The sequence below is a fragment of the Pantherophis guttatus genome, chromosome 1, assembly GCF_059756535.1.
Source record: "Pantherophis guttatus breed Tessera chromosome 1, ASM5975653v1, whole genome shotgun sequence".
Lineage (NCBI taxonomy): Eukaryota > Metazoa > Chordata > Lepidosauria > Squamata > Colubridae > Pantherophis > Pantherophis guttatus.
This window is the reverse complement of record NC_142063.1, coordinates 146657886-146678394: the sequence shown is the minus strand read 5'-3', so window position 1 is coordinate 146678394 and position 20509 is coordinate 146657886. Positions and strand designations below refer to the sequence as shown.

The window sequence follows — 20509 nt, the reverse complement described above, 5'->3', positions numbered from 1 at the left end:
CAGCGCCAGCAACTCAGATTCGGGTACCCGGCGTATAAGACGACCCCCGACTTTTGAGATGATTTTCCTAGGTTAAAAAGTCGTCTTATACGCCGGAAAATACGGTACTCACTTTTTTCACTGCCATTGTAACTTTGAATGGTTGTATGTTGAGGACTATCTGTACTTAAAATTCCACAGTTACTCACCAGTGCTTTCATAATTCTTACTGACTGCAGACCATTCAGTTTTTGGCTTTTGAATGTAGCATAAATTTTAAGTGGTCTACCTTCTCTTTCTTCCCCTCTCTAAAATAAACCTCTGCCAATTTTTTATCATCAGTTTCCTCATAAATCAAAAGTTGTAGTATCTTGAATGTGTGTATGTGTGAATTAATGTTAGATAGGGTTGCAATGGTGAATCATTTTTCAATACTTTGACACAGTGGATTCTCATGCAGCCAGGTCATCTCTGCTCAGGCCTCCTTGTTCCCAAGATAAAGGTGTTGAGACTAGCTCAGCTTGCTATCAGGTTTAAGCTCCATATTGTAAATATATTCACACTCAGAGGGAGAATTTACTTTCGGGGGAGAAGGGGAGCCAGTACAACTGATTATAATTTATCTGCTGTATGTTCCAGCCAAGGCCAATCTGATTCTAAGCTTCTCAGAAGGCCCTGAAGGCCTTAAAAAGGAATCTAAAGGACTCCTGTGAAGGAGGAAACCAAGATGGTGGTAGATGGGAAAGGCGGAGGCAGCTGTTCCAGGGAAAACAATTCTTATCGCCCACACAACTCCAAAACAAAGGCTCCAGAGACAATACGTTAATCATATTGGAGACCTTGGTCACACATATTTGTGAGCCACTGCATATAATGACCAATGAATCAGACCTAAGCTTAGCACTTCCTGGTGCTGTACTTTTTATTTTATTTTATTTTATTTTATTTTGGCCTCTGGCCTCAATTGTGGATGTACTTAAACTCATTGCCTACTTGAGAAATAGCAAAATGCCGGGGATGGGGGGGAATTTGATTTCTTCAAAAGCTCCTAAAACTAAATTCTTAGTAGGGGGACACTGAGCTGGGGCACCCTTGTCCACTCACATCAGTTAACTCTTTATAGATGCCTAAAAAAACCAAACTCCTCCTCCAATATATGCAAAAAGTCCAACCTAGCCAACTGTTAGATTCTAGTACATTTACATCAAAACACTAACCTTATTAGCGGACTTTTGGGCTTAATGGTTTTTATAAAGGGGATCAGTCTTGCAAAGTTGTAACGTTTTACCCTCTTGCCCTTGCTATTAGAAAGTGTTTGCTCTGATTTAGGCTTAGAAAAATTTAAGTGTTGACAGTTATGCTGGTTTATGAAGGCAGGTTGTTTCTTAAAATTCTTGCCTTCATTAAAGTGCTTGTTTTGCTTTCTGGGTTAACTTTTGATCTGTGAGCATACAGCAGAAAACAAATAAATAACAAATCTAGCTAGCCTGAGAAATACTAAAACAGTGGCTTTTGGTGGGTTGGGCATAGGTCATAAATGTCAAGATGTCAGTTGAGGCAGCCCAATCAAAGCTCACCCTTTTATACATGCACATACAAAGGGGCTGGGCTTGAATGGAATGGAATGGAATAGAATAGAATTCTTTATTGGCCAAGTGTGATTGTACACAAAAGGAATTGGTCTTTGGTGCATATGCTCTTAGTATATATAAAAATCAAAGATACATTCATCAAGAATTATAAGGAACAATGCTTAATGATAGTCATAGGGTACAAATCATACTAGGACACAATATAAATCGTAAGGATACAAGCAACAAGTTACAGTCATACAGTCATAAGTGGGAAGAAATAGGTGATAGGAACGATGAGAAGTTTAATAGTAATGCAAACTTAGTGAACAGTTTGACAGTATTGGGGGAATTATTTGTTTAGCAGAGTGATGGCGTTCGGGAAAAAACTGTTCTTGTGTCTTTGGTGTGGCTTTGGTGTGCAGTGCTCTATAGCTTCGTTTTGAGAGTAGGAGTTGAGATACTTTATGTCCAGGATGTGAGGGGTCTCTAAATATTTTCACAGCCCTCTTCTTGACTCATGCAGTATACAGGTCCTCAATGGAAGGCAGGTTGGTAATAATTGTTTTTTCTGCAGTTCTAATTATCCTCTGAAGTCTGTGTCTGTCTTGTTGGGTTGCAGAACCAAACCAGACAGTTATAGAGTGCAGATGACAGACTCAATAATTCCTCAATAATTATCACAATAATGTCCCCACCCTCTTGATTGTGGACTTCCTTCGACCGGAAGTCCATGCATAAGGAATACAAAGATGATTTATTTTATCAGATTAGCTTTTAAAACCCCACCTTTATTACTTTATAAGTAACTCACCGTAGCAAATATACATAACATTTCCTTCCTTCTATTTTCCAACAATCTTGTGAGGTGGGTTGGCCTGAGATTAGATAGAATGGGGTGGGGGTGGGGGTGGGGAGAGTATATCTAAAGAAAAGGAAACACAAGTGATTCTCATCCCTTTCAAACCATATTTAGTAATTCTGTGAGTCTCAACTCAAAATGCCCTTGGGTTTTTTATATCATTGCCTAAATGCCATTCCATCTATTGGAGAAGGATAAAGTGCCCTTAAGGCTTTATTGTTTCAACAGGCTGGGCTGGCTTAAATAACGAATTTTAATGTGTGTTTTAGTTTTTTAATATAAGGGCCAAATTATTTAATATGTTTTAAACTGTTTTTAAACTTTATGGATATATGTATTTTACTGTGGCTGTGCACCGCCCTGAGTCCCTCAGGAGAAGGGCAGTATAAAAATTTAAATAAATAAATAATAAATAAATAAATAAATAAATAAATAAATAAATAAATAATACTGATTACCTTTATTTTTTTATAAGACGAATTTTAACATTCTGATCCTTCTTATTTCGTATTCTTATTCCTCATAGCCAAATTTATTATTTGTTTTTTTTTCCATGACCACAAAATGGTATCATTAATGACCAGCATCCAGTAATTCTCAGCTGATGAAAGTTGTATTGTAATATTAAATACTGAATGTATTTTAGATATGAAGCACTGCCTTTAAAAAGGGTTTATTTTTCAGATGACACTGAAACCCAAGAAGCATATCATGAATCAATTAAATGTCCACACAAGATTAAGAATACACCATGGATAGCATATCGAAACAGTTGTTACACATTTCTAATACCACAAGATAGATGGGAAGGATTGAAAGCAGTTCAAGCTAACCATTTATGCATGAAAATGAGTAAGCTATTCCTCTTTAAAGTTCTGCTTTTTTGTGTGTTCAAAGATTTTTATGAAGAACATTTTTGGACTTGAGGCACCTTCATTTTACTGTATTTGTAACTTGCTCCATGCAAAACTGTCCATTTTCAACTGTGCGATACATGGGAAAAGGTCCCCATATTATTTTTTTAATATAACTGTTTAGAGAATGTACATTTGTATAATATTAGAATACCCTGTGACCCATTGGATCATCCTTTGACATAATAAAAGTAATTGTTGATCAATCTATATATTTGGTTAATGTTAACCTCAATCAAGACCTTTTCTTGCTGGCTATAATTGAAAGAAATGACCTCTTAAACACCCACTTTTCCTCTCACTAAAGAAAGAAGCTTCTTAAAAAAGAGTTTCCAAGTTGCAATATTTAATGAAATGTAATATTTGTATAATAAAAATGAAGCCAAAACTGCTGAACTGTAAGAATAATCATTTAGTTCAACATCCTGTTTCCAAGACTGGCAGAACAATCCCTGCAGCCAAATTATTCCCAGTTCAACAGCACCTCTGCTGTTGAATCACTTCTTTCAACTGGAGGCTATATCTACCTCTAATGAATAAAGTTGACAGCTTTTTTCTGTGAATTTCCCCTTAATGGCTTTTTAAAATTCTATGAACTATTGCTCCACCTTCTGGCATGGAATTCCACGTATTAATTACCTACAAAATTTGCTCCCATTCTTTTCCTACTGAATGTTATTAAATTGTGGAGGTTGGGAACAGAACATATTCTTTCTTACGTTTTGGAAATATAATCCTCTTTAATCATTGCTTGAAGCTCTATTATTTTTCTTAGGAAAGCTCCTAGTCAAATGTTCCTTGTAAAACACTTCAGGTGTCTCCATCTTTTCCAGCTGTACATATCTATGTTACACATATTGAGGGTTCTGGTTATTGTTTCTTAACTTCGTCTCACATGGAATTTGCTATTCCCATTATACAATAAAGTGACTTTAAGATCTCTTTCATGGACAGTGCTCCTCAGGGCTGATCCTTTGCTAAATCTTCAAAAAGTTGGTGTTATAAAGTTTTCTAAATTCATTCCATGGTTTATTTTTTTAATTGCTTCAACAGATTCAAATGCATCACTTTTGAATATCAGGGATGAAGATGAAAATGATTTTATTCTTGAACAGTTTCAGTCTTTCAGTGGTCTTGTTCAGTGGATGTGGTTGGGTTTGGTTTATGACACTGACGGTATGTTGGAAATTCTTTATTGGCTCTTTGCTTTCTGAATTTACAGAGAGACTACAATAATTTTATATTATTTGCAGGACATTGATGTGTAAAAAGAGTTCAGTGTTTCTTTTATTATATAGTAATCAGAAAATGTTAATTTTGTTTTAGATAAAACTGTCATCTAGGAGTGAATGGAAAGATTCACCAAAGTCAACTTATTTTAAAATGTTTTACCCTTATTTAAGACTATTTTAATGATTGCATACTATAATAGTGGCCTAAAAGGGGGCTAGATGGATAAATACGGGGTGGACTTAAAAAAATTTAGCAAGGGGATCTCTGCCCGGTTGCTGGATGGGCGTGACCATGGTTGGTGTGGCCTAGTCAGCCTCCTACCCCTTTCAAATTTTCAAATGCAGTTAATGTCCTTAGAATTGCTTATTTCCCCTCCAAATCCTATATTTTCCGCTGCAGTTAACCGTCTGAAGTGGTATGATGACACATACGTGTCATATAACAACTGGAGAAATGGACGACCTAACATCAGGAGTAACTTCTTTCTTGCTGGCGTTAACTTGGATGGCTTCTGGGACATTTATGATCATTCACGTAATAACTGGTTATATTGGCAATTTGGTTTTCATACCATCCTGGTCTGCAAGCTAGACCTGGGTAAGAAACATCTCTTGGACTGAATTTCAGATTCCACTGATTTTTCTTTATGCAGCAGGTACAGCAAAGCAACATGTAATTTATTCCTTGTCTTTAGAGCCCAAAATCAGCCAACCTCCACTTCCTAAACAGCTGCCCTACAAAAATAATGTTTACTGGATTCTTCGGAAACAGCTCAATTGGTATGATGCATGGAAAGAATGCAAACAGAAAGGAAGCGATTTAGCCAGCATTCACAGTACTTCCGAACATGTCTTTCTGGAAGATATTGTAAAGCGTGATGGATTTCCATTGTGGATTGGTTTATCTAATCATAAAGTAAGTTGAACCAGAGATTTCTAGCTTATTTTTCACATATGGCAGAGTCTTAGATCTGTTTACCATGTATGCATAAGTATAGCATTCTACATTTTTGTACTTCCATCTTTTATACTTTGTTCTTCTATATTTGGTTTCTTATCACAGAATCAAACCTCCAAATAATTTTGATTTTCTGACTTCAGGCTTCAAACTGTATCCAATTTTACCCAATCCTTTTCATGTTATTACCCAAACATCTATCATAAACTGTAGCTTTTCTCACAACTAATGTTCTATGCTCACACAGCTCGAGTTTCAATCTGTGTTCCAGAGCCTAGAGTGTTTTTCCATATGCTAATTAAAGTTACTAAACCTGCCCCCTTCCATTGAGATCAATGGGGAGCTTTCACAAATTTGCCACACTCTATGGTGAACTATATCTGATGGGGGGGGCATAACTGGGGAAGGATGAGTTAACTTTGTCAACACCAGTCTTGACAACACACATATACAAACATCCAAACCCACCGACACACACCCATGTGAGAGAGAGTGCTTTATTCAGGAAGACAGAAATGAGCAGAAGACAACTTGTTACTGCTTTTCAAAAAATTAAAAATCATGGCATGGGCTTTGTATATTTGGTCAGAAGAGAATAATATATAACTGCTTAGTTCTGTATCTGAAGTATCAATCTGACTGACATATGACGACTATGCTGAGAAACCCTTCCATACAGGGTTACCTAGTTAGTAAGTTCCCCTAGGCCTTACTCACTGATCCACATTTGGAAAGGAGTATATTCGCTATGGCTTGCACTATTTGAAAATATTTTTCTCTTAATTATTTTACAATATTTGTATGCTCCTCACTTCACAGGTTTCTTGACAAGTTGCAATAGTAATCCATCCTCAAAGGACTTCATAGCATTAACATCATTTAAAGTGCCTTTAACTTAAAATCTCAAAACCAGAATAATCCGCAATTGATATTATTAGAAAATAGTGTGAGGTATAAGACCCAAATATTTTAATCCTCACAATTCATAAACAAGTCTGATTCACAAAATCAAAGGTTTATTGGAGATAAAATGGAAGAAAAATAAAAAGCAGTTGCAAGTGCAGCCTTCCCAAATGGATTGAGTTCAAAGAGCGCAAGAAGCAGTTTTCAAGCTATGCATTTTATACTCCTACACAATGCACGGCACACTTAAGAAGCCCTCCCAACTCCCCTTTATTCTCCTAAGTCATTCTTCAAATTATTTTACACTTTAAAAGGGTCATCTTGACAATTCCTGTCTAATAAGGACTATCTTATCATGTTTACTTTTAACTTCACCTTGGGCGGATGTTCCTTGTTACTGATAATGGTCTTGCCCAAGGCGTAGGTTCTTATCTCCAAGGGAGCTTTTAGCAAGTCATAACACATTGTCTCTACTAATTACAATTTGTGGTCAGTTTGCAACACTAAGATCATAGCTTTTTAATACATTAAACACTTAATGTATTAATACATTAACACTTAAAAGAGTAACTTATTATTCATTTCTTTCAATAGGGAATAGCAATGCACTTAGATTATATACTGCTTCACAGTGCTTTACAGCCATCTCTAAGCGGTTTACAGAGTCAGCATTTTGCTCCCAACAATCTGGGTCCTCATTTTACCCATCTCAGAAGGATGGAAGGCTGAGTCAACCTGGGGCTGGTAAAGATAGACACCTTCCTTCCATTAATATTACATGGGCTCATTATGAACTTTTTCTACCCATAAAAAGCTGGCATTCTGCTTGAGCACTTTTAGAATTTATTGACAGCCGTCCTAAAGTTATTGTAATCTTTTATGATTAAAATGAATGCATCTTGCTACTGTGTGTGTGTTTAGGACCACAATATCTCTGCTAGAGAAGCTAAGGTTTGTATGCCTCTGCTCAAGCTATTATGTCATTTTGCAGAGATTAAAAAATTGGATGAAAAAAAAACATTTTCTGACCCAGGGCTTAATCGGTAAGATAAGGAAATTTTAATTCTTTGCCCTACTCCATAAGACATATCTCAGCTAAGCATCTTCTATTTGCTGTTTGCTTTGGAAGGAGAGCAATGAGTTGGCTTTTCAGCCCATGCAGGGCTGCTCTCGGTTGGGACCTTGAATCTCCGTGCTACTCATTAACATAATTGCTAATTGCACTAGTATTGCCAAGTAAACTGAGTCCCTGAGGTCTTGGTTCTCAGAATAGAGCCAAGCACAACTGAGTTCATGTGTTACGGTTTATACTAGAAAAGAATGTTAAGGAAGAGTCTGAATTTTTCATCTGTTCAAGTCATAGCCATTTTCTCTAGCGTTTGCTAAAAACAAGAGTACTATCAGTATTGATCAACAAAGTTGCACCTTCCCTAGGGAAATGATTCTGATTTTGAGTGGTCTGATGGAAGCCAGTTTGCCTACCAGCCTTGGGAATATCAGCATTCTCATTCTTTTGGAAATTGTTTTGCTATGGATACTAAAGGAATTTGGAATCGCAGGAAATGCACCTCTCAAGGCGATGGTGCTATCTGCTACTCTTCTTCAAAAAGTAAGCGTATCTTCCTGTATCATTTGATTCTTTTTCATCTAAGAAACTAGAAAACAAAAAAAATGGGTGTCTTTTCCTATCTCATGCTGAAGATGATTCCTTAGCAGCAAGCAGATCTTAACCAGATAACATGGCAAGATAATAGTATTCAGCTTCCAAAATGACCTAAAGTATAATAAAAAATAAGGTGGGTCTTGTTTTCAGGCTGCCTAAAAAGGACATGGCACAGAATTTTTAAAAATGGGGAAGAAAACAAAAAAAAAAGTTGGCTTTAATACTTTTTATTGAGATTTGCCAACGGTGATGAATTGTTCAAGTGGACAATTGTTTTCTTTTGCTCCTTAATAGTGGTGTTCCTTGCTATTCTTCCTCAGAGGTGGTCTTGCAGTGCTCTGTACAGAGTTGGGGTTGCAAAGTCACCTCTGAGGCTTTCATGTAACACTTTTTCATAGTATTATGGTTCATTGCAGTCAGCCAGATGTTCAGACTGGATTTGACATTTTTATCCATCTATTGACTCCTTCCCAAGGGCTTCGGATAGGCAGATGTTGTTGTTTGATGGTGTTAGAGCACGGGTGTCAAACCCGTGACATCACGTTGCCGTCATGTGACATATCGCAACATTTTTGCCCTTCGCAGAGGTGGGGTGGGTGTGGCCTGCATGTGACACATGGCCCGTGGGCTGCCAGTTTGACACTCCTGTGTTAGAGGGATCGTCATAGAATGTAAGCTGACCTGAGTAAAACTGCCTTTTGCAATTGGCTGGTGGTGAATTTGTCAGTGATAATGGTGTTAAAGTAGTGCTCCTGTTGTTTGGGGTTGCACCCAAGGTGCCTACTACTATTGGTACTATTAAATTTGTTTGCAGGATTATTTGCTAATAGTATGGACAACTCTAGCCCTTTTTGGCAAGTAGGCCACCACCACAACCAGTACCCAGTTTTACCTCATGCAATTCCATATTAGCTATGTTTGCCTAACCTAGAGTCGGTTTTACTAACCAACTTATTCTTCCTAAAGATGGCTAAGTATGAAGTATGTGACAGTTTATTTGATTTCATGGAAATGTTTGTAGTGCTGTTGTAGTGCTTACCATTTCAAATCTTCCCATGATTTTCACAGGTTGGCCTTTTGTAGCTATGCAAAAGATTCAAGCCATGAGGGATTCAGGCTAGATTTAGTTGTAATCTCCATTCCCTTTTTGTGCAGAGATTTTTGTGTAAATCCACTTCGTGGGCTCAGGACAAACATTTATTATGTCAAAGTGGTTGCACAGCCTTAACTGCCAGTTAGACTGTTCCCTAAATTGCTATTTTCAAGTCACTTAAAAAAAAATACTCTATATTACTTAAGAAAAGATTTTCTGGGTTATTGGTATGATTTTCCCCCTGTCCTCCTTGGGAGGGTAGATATAACAATATATTCAGGGGTGGGTTCTACTTACTTTTACTACCGGTTCACAATGGGATCGTGCGTGCATGCTAATTTCGCGTGTGCGCACCCCTTGCTTCTGCACTGATCGCTGATGATGACATCCAGGGCGGTGGCAGGGCCTCCTGCCAGTTTTACTACCGGTTCTTGTGAACCGGTGGCAACCCACCCCTGAATATATTCATTTGGGTGAAAGCCCAAAGAGTTAAGAACTAATTCTGGGTAGTACCATCTGCCTTGTAAAAAGGGGGAGGAAAGTCAGGACTAATGCAGGCATTCTTTGCTATAGCTACTGTTTCCTAAGAATTAAAACACTTTTTCCATGAAGATGTGCTATTACTTGTTAGCAAACATATTTAGAACCTTGCTTTATTTATATTTTGAATAGTTACAACAATACTAAAACAGTCAATTGACTGAGCGGAAAATGTTCATATTTGAATAAAGTTGATTATGCTATTTGTGTTCTCACAGAAGTGCAATTAAAGCAAACCGAAACATCATCAAAGTGTCCAGACTCTCCTAATGGAGCATCACAATGGCTATTCTACAAAGATTATTGCTACGCATTTGATATGGCATTTTATAATTATTCCACATATACTGCAGACACAGCTAAGAAAGTTTGCAAGAAACTTGGTACGCTCAAATTCTATGTTTCTTTTCTTGGATAAAGAGTTATTTTTCAGTATTATTTTAGATAATGTCTTAAATAATTTCTTTTGGACATTTAAATAAATTAGATTTTCCTCATTTAAGATAAACGTTTTTTCATTAGATCCTTCTGCAGATCTTCTGACTATCAAGGATGGAGAGGAAAATAAGTTTGTGAGCGCACACTTGAAAGAATATAATTTTATTACTGGAAAAGTATGGCTTGGAATGCAATTTAATGGTAAGGAAAAGCTGGATGTAATATTAAATAACGTTTGGAAATGACAAAAATTATAAAAATATCTAGAGTATATTTGTGTTCATGGAAAACAAGGACACTGGCTTACAGTAAATCCGATTTTTTTTCCTCAGTGTGTACATGGAATGGACTGTGCATAGCAAATAAAAAAAATGAATAGACTTCAGAGAAGTAATATTTTTTTATTTCTTGATAAACTTCCAATAATTTAAATTTAAGCACACATAGTAAGAAATGCAGTTAAAAGAAATGAAAGGCCAAAATATTTGGCCAGTTAGTTCAGTATTTTAATTTTAACCTTTTCACTTCCTGAATGTCTTTGCCTCATTTTCCCCCCTCCATTGTCCTCTTCCTCTTCCCTATCTTCCATAGTTTCAAATTCAGTTCTGGTGCCTTCCTGCCCTCCTGCTTAGACCTCTCTGCCTCAGGGTACCTTTTCTGCCCAGCACTGCTGGCTGCTAGGCAACAAGATAGCAAGCTGGATGCCTGCCCCAGTCCAATGATGTAGAAATTCAGAACTTTTAGAAGCAAATAATTCTTTTTACCTATATCTAAAGAAGGCGTAGTAATAGCTCAGTATGGGTTGAGATATCAGGTGTCTGATAAACAAACAACATATCCAGGGAAAAAGGCGCAAGACAGGATGGAGGGGAATTCAGGGGAACTTGGAATTCAGAATCCAAGGCATGGCCCAATAAGATAAACATGGCAGACTTGAGGCTTGAAAAGTTGTCCTCAGCTTTTGTCCTTGGGAGGGAGGGAAGCCAATGAAGAAGCCAGGCAAACCACTATCCAGATACCCACCTGAGGCACTAGCCTTATTAGAGTCTGCTCTTCTTATGGCCTGCTTCTGTAACCAGTCGTTTTGACCTGTGGAGCTCACTCCAGGGAATCTGGAGAGTTTGCTAGATAAACTTCAGATAAACTAGAATGGATTCATAGCAGGATGGGCAATATGTGGTCGCTCCATTGATTCCAACTCATGCTCACCACAACAAACATAGGCAGTGGCGAGGGGTTGAGGAGAATTGCAGTTCCAATAGCATTTGGAGGATCAGACATTGCACACCAGTTGTATGTGATAAAACCAGCTCAACCAGTGACTCCCCAAAGATCTTCTGGCCTTCCTGCCAGAAGTGGTTTCAGCGCTGCATGGAACTTTTCTATCCTCTTCCATTGCAGCATTCAGTCCCTACCAGAGAGGTTCTAGAACAACGATGGCAAACCTTTTGGGATCAGCATGTCAAAAATTTGAAAATGCCTAATTTGACTCTCCTGGGATGTCGTACACACCAAAAATTCTCTATCCCTCTCATTCCAATTAGGCCACCCTGAACAGCACATGGCCAAAAGTAAAGGTCCTCAAGGCACAATTGCTCCCATGGCCCAGTTCTTCCTAGGAAAATGGACACATGCCATTTTCAGGCAGTGTTCCCTTTCTGTCCCTGTGGCCTTCCTGAGATTGGCTTCCAGGTCACACGAAGCCTTCAAAGTGACTTTGGAAAATGTCCTTCCACAGCGAAACAGCACAAATGCATGTCCTGTTCTTGCGTGACTTCTGGGGGGCACATAAGAGTATATTCCATTCCAGAACGAAATGATTTTAACCGATCGAGATGCTGTCTGTAATTGTTTGTAAGGATAATATTTTTATGCTGTTTTTTTATTTTTACTTAAAATAAAACTTTTTTTTTTTTTTAAGTATATTCCATTATCACATGGCCTCCAAAAATTGTGTGAGAACAGGCCTTGCTTTCAAGAATAGTTGTTGTTGGGTTTTGGGGAACGTTGGTGTGTCATCCCAAACATCATAGTTGTTACCTTTGACCCTCATTTCATAGGTTCACCATCGCTGCTCGAGAGATACCAAGACAATCAGTATGGGTACAATGTGAATGATGAAGAATAGGTTTCTGTCAGCCCTCTAGACCAGGGGTGGGTTCTACTTACCTTTACTACCGGTTTGCAATGGGGCCGCGCGCAAGAGAGCTTTGCTCAAGCGCAGAAGCATTTTCATGACGTCAGGGTCAGTGGGCGGGGCGTCCCGCCAGTTTTACTACCGGTTCTATAGAACAGTGCGAAGCGGGGGCAACCCGCCACTGGACTAGGCCAAGGTCAGGGAGCAGACCCCCATAAGTAAGCCTGGTACTCTATTGATTTAGGCTATAGTAACAAAATCCTGAAAGCCTGACAGCATTTTCTCTCCTTCCCTCCCTCGTGAAAGATGGAGGTAGTTTGAGGGTTTTTTCCTAATGTTTCTTCCTGTTTTGGACTTAAGTAGTGTTCTGTTGTGCTTGCATAGTTTCTCTAAGGTAATCCCTTTAGTTCTTTTTTGTTTCGTAATAGCCCTATGAAATCTTGTGGAGGACAATTTTCAAATGAACTACCAGACCAGTTACAGTCAAGCAGGCAGACTAATATTAAGTAACTATACAATAGACTGAGCACACTTGAAATACCGGTATTTTTTGAAAGAAGTGCATTGGGCCTTATGTAAGAATAAGCACAGCATCACACTGCAGTTCATTGAAATACATATTCTCTCTCCCCCCCCCAACGTTTACAAACAAGCGTGAAAAAAGAACCATGTTAAATAATAATTCAGTCTAATTATTGCAATTAAATAAGGTAATAATTAAAGACATGCTGCTTTAATTATTCAGTTCATTAAAGCAGTTGTATCTAGTTTCAGACTTGTGGAGAAGCCTGAAAAAAATAGACACACTTTAACAAATGGCAGAGAAGCACTGTACTTGTATGAGGTCTAAAACTTTGTCTGAAACTTTTTAAGAGCATACACCACTTTAATACATAAAGAGATCTTACATCTACTGGGAAGTGACAGCCGCCTTTATTCTGTGGCAGTGCACCCTAAAAATTGTTGGGGACCTGGGGTAATGACTACCATTGGCAAGCCTGCTTTACCATAATGGTTACCATAATAATTCCTCAGTCCTCGCATTGCAGCCATGTCAGAAGTTGCAGAAAGAGGTCTCTAAGGCATATTTTGTTGTTTCTGTTGTTTGGCCTCAGCTGCTAATCAGGAGATCTTCCCCTTCCTCCTTGCCTCCTGCAATTTAGGGGAACAATTCAACTGTACCTTTGATTGTGAATATGGCAAATTGCTAATAATAAGTGAAAGACATTTTTGTTCATAAATTAAAGAAGAAATGTTTTGGGCTTTTATTTACAGCTAATTCCTTGAACTGGTTTGATGGCTCTGAGGCTAAATATACAAATTGGGCTAATGAAACTGAAAAGGCTAATGGTCAGTGCAGTGTAATCTTTTCAGCCAATGGAACATGGTCCAAAGCAGATTGCAACAATGAACCAAGCAGAGTTGTTTGCAAAACTCCTCAAGGTATGTAAATGATGATTTAGTTTAGTCAGATGATGATAAGCTATCTGGTCCTTTTCAGATATTTTAGACTATGACTTGCAGATAAGGTGGAATAAAAATCTAATCTTCATCATTATCATCATCTTTTATTGTAAACAGTCAGGGATAATGGGAATTGCTTATTCAACAATAGAGTAACCTTTTTGTAGTACAGTATAACGGGTACCTGGCGCCCAAAAGGTTGGGGGCCATTGCAGTATAATACAGTAGAAGAGTTGCTTGTTTCGCTTGACAGTAGAAGTAGACAGTAGGTTTCGCTTCTCTTCTCTATGATTGAGACAGAGCCCTAGAGAAACAAAAATCTTCATGTCTAGCCTCAGTATGTTAGTGGCTAAGAAAGCAGCCAGCTCCTGCGAGTAAGCCATGTAGATCAGGACACTTTCTTCAGCCATGCATTTAAATGATAGGATAATCTTCATATTTAGTTTGATTTAAAAGGGTAGGTAAATATTTTAATATTTATTTACTTGGTTCATTCAACACTTTTATGTTGTGACTGACTTGATCACCCTCTGGATAGAAAGATAGAATATGAATAAATAATAATAATAACAACAACAACCATAAACAACAACCATAACCAAATGTGGCTTGTACTTCCACTACTCTAGTTCAATAATTTTTTTTTATTTTTTTTTCTTACAGTCTCTCATCATTCAAGAGGGGCAATAGCAGTTTGTGTTACAATCGTTATAGCCCTCCTTATTGGATTAGCATACTTTCTGTATAGAAAGATGCAACTACACTCGTCTGGATTGACCTCTGTTCGCTATGAGAGGGGAATGCATGACGATGAAACTGACACCATGTTTTCTAGAAATGATGATTGATAACCACTTTTTGCATGGCATACAGAAACCAATTTTCAGATGCTATTGACTTTCATTCTTGGGGTTTATTGACACCTTCCCTTTTTTTCAAGTTTAGGGGGAAAAGGGGGATCTTTAACAACAATCAGACTTTGCACTTTTCGTGACCTGAGATTTGCACGTGGCTTGAAGTATGGTGCACTGAACGATTCTGACATTAGTATATCCGGTACCATTTACCCAAATGAAGTAAGATAGCAGAGGGCCAGAGAATTACTTGAAATATAACTTATTGGAAATAAACTATGTGATAGTTTATGATGTTAAAAATATTATATTTTCAAAGTTAAAGATTATTTTGAGTCAAGCTCAGCTTTTGATTGCTATGTGTATGATTTACTTGGCAACAGAATGAGGAGATCTGGGATTTCTCATCCAAGCATAAGCAGGTCCAAACTTGCTTACCATTTCTGAGGTCAACCAAGGTCAGTGAGATATTGCAATCTGCTTTGATCTTTTTATTATCCTTCAGACCTTTTGGGGCTATTCTGATTTTCAACAAAAAGCTCTCAAAGATTCCTTCCATCTTTAAAACAAATGTATTAAGAATTACAGTTCTTTTATAAAACCAAGCAGTGTAGGAAAAAATCCTCCAAAAAAAATAGTAAAAAAAAGGAAAGTTCTCCTTTCATACCCAATAAACTTATTCAAATTGACAATTTATTGCTGTCTTTTAAATTACAATCAGGTACATCTTCATTCCATACTTTACCCCATTTTCTATAAACTCATTTTTAAATTTTCAGCTTCCCTTAACAAAAGTCCAGTAAAAATTAACAAAAATACCTAAGGACATGAGTATATAATCCCCCTTTCTATTTAGCCTAAATCTCCCTCAGCCCTCTCTTACGCATTACAAAGATAAGAATAATAAAATTGGAAGCTGTTAAACTTTATCAGAAATACTAAATCCTTATTTAGATTTCCAAAAACGGTAATGTAAATATTTCAAACTAATATTTAGTTTGTTTACAAAGCATTATATCACCAAAAATAGCAACTTGTTATTTAATCAGCCAAATAAACCAATTTTGTATTTTTTTCTTTTTTCCTCCCAGTCATCTCTGAATCCCATAAATAAAGTTCTAACTCCTGTTTTCCTGTAGTCTCTTCTTCCTCCTGCCTCTTCTTTTGAAGTTCTTATTATAGTCCATTTGTATTTTCCATGAAGTGATTTGAGTAAGTCTTCCGTATTTCAATTTAAAAAGGCAGTCCACACCATTTTGAACATATTTTTGTAAGAGGGTGTTTTTTTATTTTATTTTTAAATGATCATCAAAATCCATTTGTAAATTCAGTATTTCCATCTCTCTCTCTCTCTCTCTCTCTTTTAGTTGTAATTTTTAGGTCCAGCTTAAACTCCTTTTCAGTTGTCTTCAAAAGAGTTCATCTTCAATAACATTCTTTCCAGGAAAGAATTAAAGCAGCTCAAGCACTTCAGAACCTATAGATCAAAAACTCCTTTTAAAGTAGCCATCATGTACTTGTTTTGTTTTAAAATGTAAACAACTCAGATTTTTCCCCACATGAGGTCTTTCTAATTAGAGTTGCAAAACAACTCTAAAATCATTGTTTCAGTGTATATTGCAAAAAGTTACCAAAAAAAATAATAATAGAAGACTTAAAAAGCTGAAAAAAAAACATTGTTTGTTTTAAACAGACTGAAAGGACATTTACCCAGCAACTACTGTAGTAGTCTTTGTAGTTCAGAAGTATTTTCAACCTTAAAAGAGGCAGTAAAAATTCCAGAGTGATTGAAAACATGAGGTTTGATCAAGCCTTGAGTCCTTACAGGTTTCATTTGAAGCTCAAAGGAGGGTAGAAACCCAAACTCCCAGCTGTTTGCAAGCAGCTGTGAAAACAACAGTTTCTAAAGATTTCAGCTGACTGAAATACATATGGGCAATCTCCAGATCTCTTTCTTCCTGAGAGAATTTTGGCAGTCTGGGTCTTGCATCTAAGTGCCTTTTCGACCAAAATGCCCCTGCATCCACCCAGAATAGAGAATATTGCAAGTATTGCCTTGCCTTGCTGCATCGGAAACCCCAGAGTTCTTCATCTTGATCAAAGTTACAAATTCAATTTGAATTGATTTACTGTATTAATTTTTAAAGCTTGACTCTTATATTTTCTGTAGCTACAACAAAAGAATAGCAACAAATTATTGTCAGATTTTATTTTTCTTAGATTTTTCTCCTGAGTTTGCCGTATACACTGGAACAGGTTAACCTCAGTTCAAGAGCTAAATGAAAGTTTCAGAACCCTACTGTCCATTCACTATTACACGAATGGAAGTGTTTTTTTATTATTATTATTTATGTTAGACTTAATATTTTTCAAAAGAGGTACTAAGTATTTTCTTTATTTGTATTCAAAATACATTGATTGCAATCTAAAGTCTTATTCATGGTCAGAGAATGCTTTACTGATGCTTAAACTGGAGCACTCATGTTTTCTCGCCTGATTCCACAGCACTGTATTGGTGATTTCTCCTAGCCATTCATGCCATCAACTTCTTCCTCCTCATTCTTTGCTGTGGATGGATTTTTCTGATGGTACTTGTAACATGGAACAATTCAACACGGAGTAAACACGATATTTTGTCAGAACTTAGTAAACTTTAGAAAAGTTACGTTATAAAAATCTTCTGATTCCAATAGAGTTTCCAAAGAGGTGGTTCAGCTGATTTTAAAGCCAAACCATTTCTTGGCATTAGGAAGACTAGTGAAATTTGTTAGCTTTTAAGGTGCCAAAACCACATTCAATTTTATTATTTGATTTGTAGCATTTCTTAAAATGTTTCCTTTAATGAAACTCACCAGAGAGATAATTAACATCCACTTCTAAAAACACCATCAGAGGTTACAGGGAAAAATACTGGTTTATTGCTAAGTTAGCACTTTTATCGCTAAGTTAGCTCTTTTAAAAGATAGTGAATATGCATCTCTGGAATTAGTGATATATACAGCTCTTTTTTTTAAAAAAAAGATCAAGCATGTTTCCTATTTCATATACAAGAGGAAATCCGCTCCACAGCATTAATTAAACAAATGCTACGTGTGCCCTTTATGAAAATAAGGATGTTTTGTGTGCCTTGAATTCTATATTCTATCGTTCCAATGCAATGGATGTACAGTTTTATGCACAAATATAGGCCCTTGTAGCAAAACATAAACTCAAACCTTCAGCTTATTTCTTTCCAATTCCTTTTTTCAAGACATTTTGTGTGGTCTTATAAACATGAGGGTAAATACATCCTTTTCTCTAGAAGTGAACATTTGCTTTTAATTTTTGTAATGTTTATAGTTTTAATATATTTTTATGTTGTTTTATTATTACTGATTTTTAATTCTTGACTGACAGCAGCCCAGATTTTGTTGTAAGATGGGTGGTTATATAAATGTTTTAAAATTGGACAGAAAGCCAACTTTTCTGCAGTTAATTGCACTGCTTTCTGTATGTTCATTTCTGCACTTGACTGTTAAGATTGAAGGATATTTTACTATGACCTTTCCAGGGATGTCACCACAATGTGTGTGAGGACCTAATAAAGAAAAGAGGTAGTTTGCACTAAAGAAGTGATGACTGTTCTTTTTTTAATTATTATTTATATCATTTGTAAAAGAAATGCCTGGATGCTTGTATATGCTCTGTGTCAGGAGTCAAAGGGACAAGAACCCTAATTAAAACTAGAGATAGGAAAAGTGCATTAAGGAGAAATAGGCCTGTGACCTTGCTCTTGTTGCAGTGTCTGATAGATAACGCATTATCCTGGTGCAAGGGCACTCCAGAAAGCTTTTCTAGTTTCTGCTAGCTGAAATTGGAATGAGTAGTCTGCCAAATATTGCACCTTGGGGATATGGGGATTGATGTAACTTGCAACAAGAGCCATTTTAAGGAACTACATTGAACAAAATCCTAACCAAAAGTGCTGAAATGCCTGTGTTGTAGTTCTTAAATTAACAGCCTAGTTCAGCCTGCTAAACAGTGATATATGGATAAAGTCAGAGGGGGGGGGGAAGACACCCTTAGACTGTATAAGGAAGCCTTGTTCAGAAAACCAAAATGCCTTTATTGAAGTTTATACCTGATAACTACTTTTGTATACTGTTTAATCAACTTGCCAAGGAGGTAGTTGTTAATGTTATCTTGGTCAGACCATGTCAATAGCAGGAACTGAAAGAGAGTCCCCATAACACACCTCTGCAAATCACAGAAAAGCAGGCCTCTTACTGTATATTAAGATCCTACTTTCACAAGGCTTGATTTTCATGGTCAAGAGATAGAGTACGAAATAAAGAGTTTAAAAGCAAGTAATATTTTGTTTATATATGTGATATTCTGTTTAATAAGTTTGTGCAACCCTACTGACACAAGGTTATTTTGCACTCACAGGTTATTTTAATGTGAATCTCTACATAGAATTAGGGCTATTCAATCATTCAGCATAAAAATAAAACATGAACAAAATATTCCACTCTATGAAGGATTTGCAATCTAAAACGTATTTTGTAAATGGTTTTAATTCTGCTTGATTTTTTTTTTCCATACAAAAATATACTTGGACAAATGGGAAAAAATGTGTGAACTAATACAGATGCCTTAATGTATCTAATTAGCTCTCTTGGAGGGAGTTTGTAATGAAGCTTACCTGTGGTGGTGATAAAAGAAACAAGATTTATAAAAAGCTTCAATAATTGCTAGATTTGGAAGTGAAGAAAATTACAATGATTCAGTTGTTCTCTCCTTATTAAAATACTTCTTATGCTTCATTATTTTTTTAAAAATATCAATGTTAATAAAACTGTTTAAAAAGTCATATTATTAATGAGTTTTTATTTATAGAGGGAAGAGGACATTAACGCTGGGGTTACCATCTGAACTGTAAAAATCTAAATCCTCCTTAGATGGCAGCAAAGTGTGAGTCCCCTTTTTGTTGGCTGTCATCTAGAGGTGATACGGATTTGTGCAATATTAAACAGATCACAAAGACAAAATTTTTACAATTTTTATTCAGAAGGTAGGAGACCACTTGCCTACTCAAATGCTGCCTTTCCCCCTAGATATATTTATATTTTCAGATCAAAAGATAAAGGATATTTGATGGACCTAGGTTCCTTTTTCTTCTAATGTTCTAACGAAAGCAAGCATGAATGATGCTTGGAGACCATCAAGAGGAAGACACAAAAGTGACACTCAAATGTTGGGCTCTTGTGAGTATATTCAGGCTCTCTGCAGATAATAAAGTAACTCAAATCCACTAGCCTTGGACTGTAATTGGCCAGGCGAAGCTAGGGTGAGATACCCTAGCTTCGCCTGGCCAATACCTGGTGGTGTGATCTGGGCCTCTCCTGTGTCATGAATGCAGTTATAGGGAGATGACTCACAGATGGGCCTGTGCTGTAAGGTCAGCCTTTTTGATGAAGTTTTGCCTCCTGCCTTGAAAGAAGTTGTGGTGTGCCCCTTTCTCAAGATGCTGTCCTCGGACCCAATTGTGTTTGATAACTATTGACAAATCTCAATTTTATTCTTTCTGGGGAAGGTTGTTGAGAAGGTAGTCACCTTGCAGCTGATGAGAACCCTGGAGGAATCTAGATTCCTTTCAGTAAGCTTTCAGACTGGGATTTAGTACTGAGGCAATGTTGTTCATGATAGTAAATAATCTGTGATGAAACCAGGATAGTAGCAGTGCATCCGTTCTGCTGCTGCTTGATCTGTTGATGGTTCTCAGTATTGTTGAAAAACTTAACTCTCATCTTTTGCTCCACTGTCCTATTCAAAACTACAGTCCTCAGTGAAGTTGCTGGGGATTCTTCTAGTAAAATATGCAGTAAAGCAAATATTCAGCTATTTAACTTCATTAATGAA

At 36.9% G+C, this 20509-nt stretch overlaps 1 protein-coding gene across 2 annotated transcripts in view; it reads left to right on the top strand.

The window, feature by feature from the left end:
• LY75 (lymphocyte antigen 75) overlaps window positions 1–19313 on the top strand; it is an 81679-nt gene extending 62366 nt beyond the window's left edge. For both annotated transcript variants that reach the window (XM_060687986.2, XM_087881964.1), the window contains exons 27-35: window positions 3097–3264; window positions 4380–4502; window positions 4959–5156; window positions 5254–5474; window positions 7854–8028; window positions 9934–10098; window positions 10238–10354; window positions 13566–13733; window positions 14418–19313. In XM_060687986.2, the coding sequence (XP_060543969.2) occupies window positions 3097–3264; window positions 4380–4502; window positions 4959–5156; window positions 5254–5474; window positions 7854–8028; window positions 9934–10098; window positions 10238–10354; window positions 13566–13733; window positions 14418–14602 (1520 nt within the window). In that variant the 3' untranslated portion in view covers window positions 14603–19313. The remainder of the gene's footprint in view (window positions 1–3096; window positions 3265–4379; window positions 4503–4958; window positions 5157–5253; window positions 5475–7853; window positions 8029–9933; window positions 10099–10237; window positions 10355–13565; window positions 13734–14417) is intronic.
• Window positions 19314–20509: the final 1196 nt, after the last annotated feature.